The 11,806-nt window shown below is 43.5% G+C and overlaps 1 protein-coding gene across 1 annotated transcript in view; it reads left to right on the top strand.

Moving 5' to 3' along the window:
- Positions 1-11,806, top strand: part of LOC308074684 (ryanodine receptor 3) — a gene marked incomplete at its 5' end in the record, with an annotated part of 322,999 nt that overhangs the window by 109,697 nt on the left and 201,496 nt on the right. Inside the window, 3 exon segments of the mRNA XM_080414190.1 lie at positions 742-898; positions 3,455-3,619; positions 6,890-7,011. Of these exon segments, the coding sequence (XP_080270316.1) occupies positions 742-898; positions 3,455-3,619; positions 6,890-7,011 (444 nt within the window).

The raw sequence follows: 11,806 nt of genomic DNA, 5'->3' as shown, positions 1-11,806 counted from the left end.
AGTGCATCCTCCTCTTCCTCACAGGACTGTTTACAGATGTTTCAGTGCATCCTCCTCTTCCTCACAGGGCTGTTGTTTACAGATGTTTCCAGTGCATCCTCCTCTTCCTCACAGGACTGTTTACAGATGTTTTCAGTGCATCCTCCTCTTCCTCACAGGACTGTTTATACAGATGTTTCCAGTGCATCCTCCTCTTCCTCACAGGGCTGTTTATACAGATGTTTCCTGTGCATCCTCCTCTTCCTCACAGGGCTGCAGCGATCGTTGCTCTGTCTGTCGAACGTGGGATCTTTATTTTTACCCAACAGGGGAATTAGCAAATAGACATAAAGTGCACAATTAGTCGAATGTTTTTAAGCTATTTGGTAATTATTCTACACAGCCGCACGACATGGTAGCTAATTAACAGCTGGCAGCGATGTTTGCATTAACTAATTAGGACATAATTAGGCTTCCAGGGCTTATGGAATTTAACCTTGTCTCCGTGTGTGTGTGTGTGTGTGTGTGTGTGTGTGTGTGTGTGTGTGTGTGTGTCTCTGTGTGTGTGTGTGTGTGTGTTTGTGTGTCTCCGTGTGTGTCTGTGTACTGTATGTGTGTGTGTGTGTGTGTGTGTGTGTGTGTGTGTGTCTGTTAATGTGCACGTGTGCGTCTGAGCCTGTGCATGCGTGTGTCTCTGTGAATGTGTGTGTGTGTGTGTGTGTGTGTGTGTGTGTGTGCGTGCGTGCATGTTGCCCCTGACAGCTGGTGTGGGAGTCACATTCGTTGGGGTCAGCCCTTCCGCCTGCGTCACCTGACCACCGGTCACTACCTGGCGCTGACCGAGGACAGAGGGGTGGTGCTGCTGGACCGGGAGAAGTCTGACACCTCCTCCACTGCATTCTGCTTCAGAGCCTCCAAGGTGAGGACACGCACACGCGCACACGCACACGCACACGCGCACACAGCTCCTCAAGGTGACCTCATTTTCAAGAGATCAAACATTCCATCGTATTACTATACTTGTGAGGACATGCTCAACAGTTTTTTCAAAAATAGCAGATCTACAAGCTCATAGCGCGGCACTCGGTGCCGCGCTATGAGCTTTTATATCTGCTATTTTTGAATAGCCAAAGGAATCTAAAAATGACACCGACGCTTTCCCAGTCTAAATGTGTTAACACATCGCGTGCCAGAGGTTTATTAAAATAGGGTACGTTCAGTGCCAGCATATCTTCCATCCACCTACGCTGATATGTTTCGTGCTGTAGAAGCCCCGACGCGGATGTGCATGTAAACAAAGCGTGCGTGCGAGACGGCGGAGGCTCCCGACTAACGCCTGGAACAATAATATTTCTAACGCGATCCTCCATTGCAGAGTGATCGCCGGATCGAAAACGGCTTACTTCCACCACGTTAAAAAGAAATGGAGATATTAAGCTTTTAGTCAAGGAGTTAACAATTGGAGCGGACGAACGGAAGCATTTTTTTACATGGATCCGGCCTCTCCTTCTTAGAGACTCCTTGGATGATCCCAAAGTTTCGTTAGAGCGCCCCCCACGTGGGAAAAATACATAAAAAGAAAAATGGGCCAAAAACGGTCCGGACGGTTTATGGCACATAACGCATAGCTTCTCAAAAACGGTCCGGACCGTTTTTAACACACAATGTGTTAAAGGACGACTTCACCCATTTTCAACATATCTTCATATAGCTGGTCCTCACTAATGGTCATTATAATATATGGTACCATTTTTGTCTACCCCGTCTGTGTCTCAGAGGACGGCTGTGGACAGTTCAGAAACCTGCCTACCCGTGACATCGTCAATGGGGAATCCAAGCTAATTGGTGGGGCGGCATAGCTAACCTATCGTTCATTTTGTGATAGAAGCGCCAAATTTGGCAGATGTGTTGATAGATATATTGGGAACAAAACTGACTTAACGATAAAACAGCTATCTATTTTGTGAGGCCCAGAAATGTTTTCTTCACAATGTATACTTCTCAAATGATACTATGGCCCTCACAATTACACACACACACACACACACACACACACACACACACACACACACACACACACACACACACACACACACACACACACACACACACACACACACACACACACACACACACACACACACACACACACACACACACACACACACACACACACTGCTCCTCAAGGTGACCTCATTTTGAAGAGATCAAGCGCTCTCCTTTTTACTAAACGCCAGTGGAAAGAGACTACAGAGAATCCCATCTAAACCCTGAAAGAATAACCACCCACGCTCTCTCTCCTTACACTGCAAAAATCACCCTTTCTTCAAGGACGGCGAACATTTCATGCATTATTGGACCCATGAAAGCTATGCCATGAAAGGTTCATTTAGCTCAAATCGCACACTTTGACAAAATCGACTCGCTTCGCAAGTGACTGTTGACCGTTTTGACCCTGAACAATGTCATGTAGTTTTTAGATATGGCCAGTGACTGTGAGCTAATTAGTGACCCAATGTCTCTGGATCAATTGCAATTCAATTACATTTCAATCTGCAGCATACCTGCCAGTGGTGGAAAAGGTACTCAAATGTTTTACTTAAGTAAAAGTATCAATACTGCAATGTAGAAGTACTCCGTTACAAGTAAAAGTCCGGAATTAAAAATTTACTTGAGTAAAAGTACAAAAGTATTGGTAGCAAAATGCACTTTTAATTGCCAAAAGTAAAAGTACTAAAATGTTTGAAAATAGCAGATCTACAAGCTCACAACGCGTCGCGATGCGACGCGTTGTGAGCTTGTAGATCTGCTATTTTCAAATAGCCTAGGTATAAAATATGGCTAAAGTGGTTAATGTATGTTTTATAATGTAATCATTTATATCTGAAAAGTAACTAGTAACTAAAGTTTTCAAATAATTGTAGTGGAGTAAAAGTAAAACATTTGCCTCTGAGATGTAGTGGAGTAGAAGTAAAAGTATAGACAATTGGAAATACTCCTGTAAAGTAAAAGTACCTCAAAATTGTACTTAAGTACAGTACTTAGGTAAATGTACTTAGTTATGCAGCAGATGTATACTGTGCATGATGTATATGGACGTTAGTTAAGGTGCAAGAAAAAACACACAAAAAAGACAAGTCAGTGCGTTGTACACGGGATTAACCCATTAAGACCTGAAGCCGATTCTACAAATGTCTTCTAAACCCCAACAGTATTCTAAGCCCACCCCACTGTGGGCCCACCCCACTTTTTGGGAATCGCTGGTGTAGACATTTTCTTGTAGACTATCTTGTCAGCTATAACTAAAAGCTGGGATAGTTTCATCGCTTTCCCAGAACAAGGCGGAGGATCCACACAGGAAGTTTCACAAAGGTTGTAAGTAATGTTCAGGCAGCTGTGTTGTTGTTGTTGTTGTTGTTGTTGTTGTTTACATAATGACACATTCATTCACCCCCCCCCCCCCTCCCCCCTGCAGGAGAAGTTGGAGCAGAGCCCCAAGCGGGACATGGAGGGGATGGGCGTGGCAGAGATTAAGTACGGCGACTCGCTCTGTTTCGTCATGCACGTCGCCACGGGCCTCTGGCTGTCCTACCAGGCGCCTGATGTCAAATCGGCCCGCCTGGGACCTCTCAAGAGACGGGTGAGAGGAAAAAAACAAAACATACATGTACAGTACTTACACACACACTTTGTATTACTATAGTTGGGAGGACATCAACATGTTTTTTTTCCACTTTTTTTTTGTTGCTATTTTGAACACTATCAGTAAACCCACAGATCTATTGTTATAGCTCGGCTATTTTTGGAGTGCGACACCACCAGCTCAGTATAAATATGGCATAACTCCAACCCCAATTGACCCTCCAGAAAAATGCGATTATGCGATCGCATAATTTACAGCATAATCAGCAAAATGGCGCATAATTATGCGGGGGTAATATTTTTTCAAAAAGGCCGCATTGCATAATATGTGCATCGCATCGCATAATATGTGCTTCGCGTCGCATATTTCGCAACTTTTCACATATTTCGCAATTTCAATATTTCGCATATTGCCGCATATTTCACAACTTTCCGCAATTTCACTGCATAAAATTGCAAAAAACCCTGCATATTTCATCGCAAATTTCATAGAGTTTTAGCCCGCATAATCAAGGATTTTTGCCCGCGTTTTTCTGGAGGGTCTAAACCTACCATGCCTACACCAATCAGAATCTCTTCCTAATTGTCGTTTGGCCCCTCTCTTTCGAGGACCAGGAAAATTGTCCTCGCACAATGCCTCACAATGGGGACATTTGGCCCTCACTGGTTTAGCATTACGAGTACGCGCACGCACACACGCCACAGAACTAATAAATAAGCATTCCTACCTATGAGCAGATGATTGTTTTTGTGATAAGGGCGAGGGGACGGTGTCTGTGTGTGTCAGCTCGTCTACCCCCCCCCTCTGACTAAATATAACCCCGGCCGGCCCTCTTGGCTGTGTTGACAGAGTAGACAGGAGCGTGTGTGTGTGTGTGTGACAATGACAGTCTCTGCCCCGTGTAAACACGGCCACATAATAGCCCTGTAGTGTCGGCACCTGTGTTCCATCCACATGGCCCCGCAATAATGACTGGGGACATTCTCTGTGTCGCGTCGTTTGTCCCCTTCTTGGAGGGCAGCGGTCCCAGCAGACTGAGCGTCTGTCGGAAAATGTTCGTCGACTACCTTTTTTCGCTGACAAAAAGTAATAAAAACTAAATAAAAACTAAGCTATGATGACTAAGACTAAGACTAAATATATTGACAATTTCGTCAACAAATAAAAGCTACACTGAAATATTGTTGAGGGACTAATGGAGACCAGATGCAGTAGAACTAAAAGACAAGTCATTTTATGCATGGTTGCGCTCAGGTGTTGCGCTCCGAAAATAGCCGATCTACAAGCTCACAACGCGTCGCGCTGCGACGCGTTGTGAGCTTGTAGATCGGCTATTTTCAGTACGCAACCAAGTGTAAAAATCTGCCATTACGACGCCATCAAGGCACCGCCAAAACACATTTTAGTCAACTAAATCAACTGTAGATTTAGTCGACTATAATCTTATGATATTTAGTCGACTAAAACTAGACTAAGAGTAAAACATTTCAGATGATTAAAATATGACTAAAACTACCGTAAATTTCGGACTATAAGCCGCAACTTTTTTCCAATTTTTTGACCCTGCGGCTTATATAACGGTGCGGCTTATCTATTGATTTTTACAGCTAACGGCCACTAGGGGACCTCCTAAATCTATGGATTTTACACCCGCGGCTTATAGTACAGTGCGGCTTATATATGTACAAATCATTCAATTTAGCTGCTGCGGCTTATATTCAGGTGCGGCTTATATTCAGGTGCGGCTTATAGTGCGAAAATTACGGTAAATGGAATTTGATTCAAAAGACTACGACTAAAACTAAATAACATTTTGCTGTCAAAATCAACGCTACTGAGCCAGTTGGGGACCGGAGGGTGGCTGGGTCCGGTCCAGGACGGACCACAGTACAGTACGGAGAGGGGGACTGGTCGCAGGAGGATGGGTTGCCGGGGTCACCTCCTGTTGAGCGCCCTATAACTGCTTATTGGGTACCCTAACTTTGGAGGTTCTCAAAATGTTCAGCTTGAGTGTCCCGTCTCCCCGGGAGCCAAACGTTAAAAAGAAAAATAGGTTATGAATAATTCATAATTCTTTTTTTTTTTCTTCCTGAAAATCTATTTGGCAGGATAACATTTTAGGAATGAAAAAAAAAAAAGAAGATATTTACTCACGACTCATATAACCCCAAATCATTGTTTGGGAAACATTTCAATAATTGCTCCAGAGTGTCACTAAGTGGCAGCCCATCACACCACCACCTCTCTCTCCGCATTTGCATGTCTATAAGCACTGTGTGCGTGTCTGTACTTTGTGTCTGTACTTGTACTTGTGTGTGTGTGTAAAAAAATATGTATTCCTCCCGGGATTAAGCACATGAACATGAGTCAGAGTGTCACCCCCCTTGCAAAAGTACGAGGGGTGAGCAGATTTTAAAATCTGAGGCTTGCAAAGTCAGCGTCTTCCTTCTACTCACTTCTGAAGACCTACTTTTATGCCCAGGCCTTTTCATCCTGTTTATTTAGTGGCTGCTTCATATGTGCTTATCACATTTTATGCCTTTTTGTGTCTTCTGTTATTTGATGTTTATTTTATGTCTGGATTTTTTACTTTTACTATTTTTCGTATCTTTATTGTTATGCTGCTGTAATGTTTATAGTTTTTTTTGTAAAACACTTTGTAACCTTTTTAGGAAAGTGCTGTACGAATAAAGTTTATTATTATTAATCTGCTCTCTGAGTACGAGTGCCCAATTAAAACTTGGTTGCACGTCATTAGGCCTACCGATATCACACTGCCATCTTGTAGATCGGCTATTTTCGCTGTGCGACACTGCCACACATCACATTAATACAGTGGTTCTCAAAGTGGGGACTGGGGGACCCCCAAGGGTCCTTGAGAGGGTTCCAGGGGGTCCTCAGCTAAATGTCTGATAGTTAGGATGTTAGGAGTTATGGGGGTCCGTCCGTGGCCTGGTATACTAAACTGGGGGTCCTTGAAGTTAAGCTGTTTGATAACCAATGCCTTAATACATCAGGGTCATGACTACGTTGCAATCTCTCATACCAATGGCTCTCTCTCTCTCTACTTTTCTCTCGCTGTATCTCTTCCCCCCTTCTTTCTCCTTCTCTCTCTGTCTGGATCTCTATCTTTCTTGCACCCTTTTCCCCCCCATCTTATCCTCTCTCTCTGTCCCCTGTCCCCCCCATCTTATCCTCTCTCTCTCTGTCCTTTGTCCCCCCCCATCTTGTCCTCTCTCTCTCTGTCCCCTGTCCGTCTCCGACCAGGCCTGTCTGCACTCAGAAGGTCACATGGACGACGGGCTGACCCTGCAGCGCTGTCAGCACGAGGAGTCCCGTGCGGCCCGCATCATCCGCAACACCACGCGCCTCTTCAGCAGATTCATCAGGTACGCGCCGGGCGCACACTGTTCATACACTCATACACATGCTTTTACCGATCGTCACCATCATCATCAGAGAACCAACAAAGAGAAACACTCAAAGTGTCTCTTTTGTAACAATTTTGGGCAAGGTCATGTGATCAAGACACATCCGTCTGATTTTTCATATTCCATCCTAACATTGGCTTCCAAAGTTCACAGGAGTGTTCCGTTTGGAACAAAATGCCTCAAATCATGAATGTGGCGTGCGATTACCGTGAAATTTTGCACACACATTCCCACTAGGACGAGGAAGAAATGCCACTTTTTTTCATATCAGCTTCATGGTGGCGCTATAACAGGCGTTTTTACCTATAACTGCACCAATCAGCGTGAAACCTTGCACGCACACTCCCGAGAGGCCAAGGAAAAACCTTTTTGTCCAAACATCATGCAAATCGGTTCACATTATCTCTATAGTCAAGTGATCAAGACGGTTCTGTCCGATTTTTCATATTCCATTCTCATTGGTGAATTCTGAACATCTCTTCACATCCAAAGCACTTTTTCTAGTTTAATCATTTATTTGATATGGGGAGACGGCGTGAGGGCTTGGGGTGGTCGAAAGGAGCGCCCCCTCCCCTCTGTGACTGAGATGTGAGTGACTTGTAGTTTTTGTGTGTCTTACTGACACAAACCAAGGTGTTTTTATAGAGAAAAACTTGCCTGCGTGCCAATGGTCATTACAATAATGTTGTGCAGATTCCAAAAATAACCTACAGCATGTTTCCATACATAGTGCATGCAAGCGTTAGACATCAGCAGGCTCTGCACACTCTCCAGCTGCCCACACGGTCTGCAGAGAAATCCCCTGCTGATCCCGGAGAATCCTAGCCCACAATATTTTATCAAAAAGTGCCAAAAACAATTCTAATCAATTACATATATTTGAGTTTTTCCAAAATAGAAAATGTAAAAAAAGCTTATCTAAAAGTCCATCACCGTTGCTTGTGGATCTGGTCGAAGACGGTGTATTCTGGTCCGAGAAATGCCATCAGGTCACGGAGTGAGTGAGTGGTCTGCGGGTGGTCTGCGGAAACAAACAATGTGGGCGAGTGTGTTTTGAGGCGAGCGTTACGGTTACCTTAGCATACGTTCTCTCTCGTGGCGCTGTCATTGTTTGGCGACAGGGCACAGTGTATTCTGGATCTGCCATTAGGTCACGGAAGCCTTTCCCCTTGACAGCGCTAATGGGCGTCTTTGGCTATCATCTTGGCTGTCAAATCGGTGATCTTTTCTGCCCGCCGGTCATCACAATGGCAAGGTTTCATGGTGAAGTGAAAGAAAAAAAAGAAAAAAAAGAAAAGCTGATCTAAAAGTTCACCACCGTTGCTTGTGGATCAGGAATCTTTACCAGCTTGCAAAGCACGCTGGTCTAAGAAGAGACTGACCTACTAGTCATCCATGTGTTCGACAAAAAAATAAAAAATACTTTTGAATATTTTCATCCAGAATAGGGACGCCAGGTTGAAAGTTGTTAAAACATTGGTTGCATATGGCGAGTGGTCTGCGGAAAACAATGTGGGCGAGTGTGTTTTGGGGCGAGCGTTCCGGTTACCTTAGCATACGTTCTCTCTCGTCGCACTGTCATTCTTTGGCGACAGGGCACGGTGTATTCTGGTCCGAGAATTGCATTGCGCTGCTTTATCGTCAATCTTGACAAAATCGTCCCACACCTCAGTCCTCACGTTTGCAGTCACCCAACGCCTCACTGTTCTCGTACACGGCGGTGCCGGTTCAGCCTCAAGCGCCTCTAGCGCAGCACAGACCGACACACACACTGTTCCCTCTCCCATTTGGAAAACATTTTATGATTTTTTTACATTTGAACTGGCTATTTTGGAAAACATGAACCTTTTTAATGTTTTTGAACAAATTTGACACATTTTTGGAAAATGTATATTTTTTTAATCGATAGGAGCATGAGTGGGAAATCGCAGCGCAGATTTGTTGATGCTCCTATGGTCCTCAGTCCTCACGTTTGCAGTCATCCAACGCCTCACTGTTCTCGTGAGGCGTTTGTGATTATGTGAATATTATGCACACGTGCCCCCCTGTCACCCCGTTCATGTCAGGACAGCTATTTTTATCCAGCCAGCGGAAGCAGCGTTTCAGCCTGGATGAACGTTGAGGGGGGGGGGGGACGACGACGACGACTAAGTGTTGTGTTGTCATCGTCGTAACCTCTCCTCGGGTCCATATTCTAGCTCATAGTCTCAGTCTATTTACTGCTGTTTCATTGCCTCTGTGAATACAAGTGGGAGGAGAATTGTGAAAAGTTAATGATTAACCCATTGATACCTGGAACGCATCTGTGTCACTTTAGATTTCTTTGGCTATTCAAAAATAGCAGATATACAAGCTCATAGCGCGGCACCGAGTGCCGCGCTACGAGCTTGTATATCTGCTATTTTTGAAAAATCGAGGAAAAAAAAAATGTTTTTTTTTCCCAAAAAATTGTTAGGATTTAGAAGACATTTCTAGAATCTTCTCAGGTCTTAATGGGTTAAGAACATCGGCGGGGGAGCCGTCAACGAGAGAGATTTATTCCTCCCTCTATCTATAAATGCACAGAATCTGTGTGTCTGCGTGTGCGTGTGCGTGTGCGTGTGTGTGTGCGTGCGTGCGTCCAGCATATCTCAGTCAGAGCAGCGGTTGTCTAGAAATCTACGTTCACACTTACGTGCTGATGATAATGCAGACATTCTTGTGGGTAGCGTGACGTTATATTATATCACTGAATGACGCCATTCAACATGTTCACACATGACGCCAGAGTTAAACACGAGTCCGCACAACAGCTGCTGCTTCACATTACATTTTCCGGAGCAGCAGCAGCTGTTGTGCGGACTCATTTTATTGTATTTTTCACTGTTAATTGTTTGTCCTGCACCAGTGCTTATATGGATGTGCATAACAGTTCCTGTTGAGCCAGAATGAAATATACCAGTAAATTGGCAGCATTCCCAGTAAGTGTGAACAGGGTTTAATTAAGTATCTGTCTCTCTTTAACCATTTCATTCACCTTCTCTCTCCACACAATTCCTGCTCGTGATGGAGGATACAAATGTACTGCCAGTGGTGTAAAGTAACTAAGTACATTTACTTAAGTACTGTACTTAAGTACACTTTTGAGGATTTTTTACTTTACTGGAGTATATGTAGTACTCCACTACATCTCAGAGGCAAATATTGTACTTTTACTCCACTACAATTATTTGAAAACTTTAGTTACTAGTTACTTTGCAAATATAAATTATTACATTATGAAACATACATTAACCACTTTAGCCCTATTTTATACCTAGGCTAATTTTCAAACATTTTAGTACTTTTACTTTTGGTACTTTAAGTACATTTTGATACCAATACTTTTGTACTTTTACTCAAGTCAATTTTTAATTCGGGACTTTTACTTGTAACAGAGTACTTCTCCACCACTGTGACACACGCTCAATTGACATCGTTGAACGCGTTGTATGTTATGAATGCTTTGTATTTTTTTTTTTTTTTAGCTTCCAGTGTGAATGCAGCATAAGTGTGTGTGATTGGTGGATGGAGACCCCAGAGCAGGAACCAGAGGGGGGAGGGGGAGAGAGAGAGAGAAACATTAAGGCTTTTGGGTTGTTTGCATTGGGCTTTCGTAGAACCCTTGTTTGACATGCAAGGAGGAATAAAGGGTGATTTATACTCAGATGCGTGCCGCAGCGTGTGGCATTGAAACTAGCTGATCTACAATGCCATGCGACGCTCGACACCGGCACGTAGCTTGAATCTTAATTGGTGTGGATCTCTGCCCCCCCAACTGCATTACATATTTGCTCAATGTTTTTATCATTGTTCCTCTGCCTCTCAAAGTCCACTTTAGTCGGGTTGTCTTGGTTGAATTTATTTCTTCTGGAGGATCTTATAAAGAGCAACTCAGTGTCACATAAATGTGAGCAGACACTCTCTGGCTGCTTTCAGATCCAGCGTTTGACCTTTAGCTGATAAAAAGCTTTCACACACAACCACCAGATTGCCCTGCCGCATGCTTTATCTCTTTCTCTTTCCCTTTGCGTCTGTGTGCGTGCATTTTAGCAGTTTGCAGTTTTAGTTCGTTTTTAAAGGTATCATGACATTCATTTTCACTTTTTTTATTTTCAATGTTTTATTTGGGGTTTTATGACCTCAATTACACCCAAAAAACCTGAACTTAGAACATTCAGTGGATTTTCTGTGGTCTGGGGTTTTCTGAATAATTAGGCTGAAAAGTAATCTGAGCTTGGCCCTTCGACAGTGAGGTCACAGTCGATTAATCCCGCCCACTCTCCTCCTCGCCCCTCCCCTCCCCTATCCTTTCCTTTGGTGGGGGGCGGAGCAGAGGCGATGATTGACAGGCAAAATCCCTCACCAGCGACACCCGCAGGCAAAGATTTCTTTTTTCATTGCAGTTGAAAAGGCTTTAGAAATGTGAGAGAAAAACACCTGCCATGGATCACTGGAATGGAATTTTCACTTAAAACTTTTTGTACACTTTTGAAGGACCAGGACAAAGACTTTGAATGTGGTGTAAAAGTGAATGTCATTAAACCTTTAAAGTGGGTTTGCTAGTGTAGTTTTTCGTTTTTGAAAAAGTCAAGTCTCTGAAAAATTTTTAAAATATCTGATTTTTTATCTGATTTTTTTTTTTTTTTTACAACAGGGCTTAAAACGGGCACAACTAAAAGTATTGGTTGATCAGATTTCATATCCATTCAAAATATTTTATGGATGAAGTATT

The sequence above is a fragment of the Gymnoscopelus braueri genome (genome assembly GCF_963280865.1).
Source record: "Gymnoscopelus braueri genome assembly, chromosome: 19".
NCBI classification, from domain to species: Eukaryota; Metazoa; Chordata; class Actinopteri; order Myctophiformes; family Myctophidae; genus Gymnoscopelus; species Gymnoscopelus braueri.
This window is presented reverse-complemented; position numbering and strand designations above follow the sequence as displayed.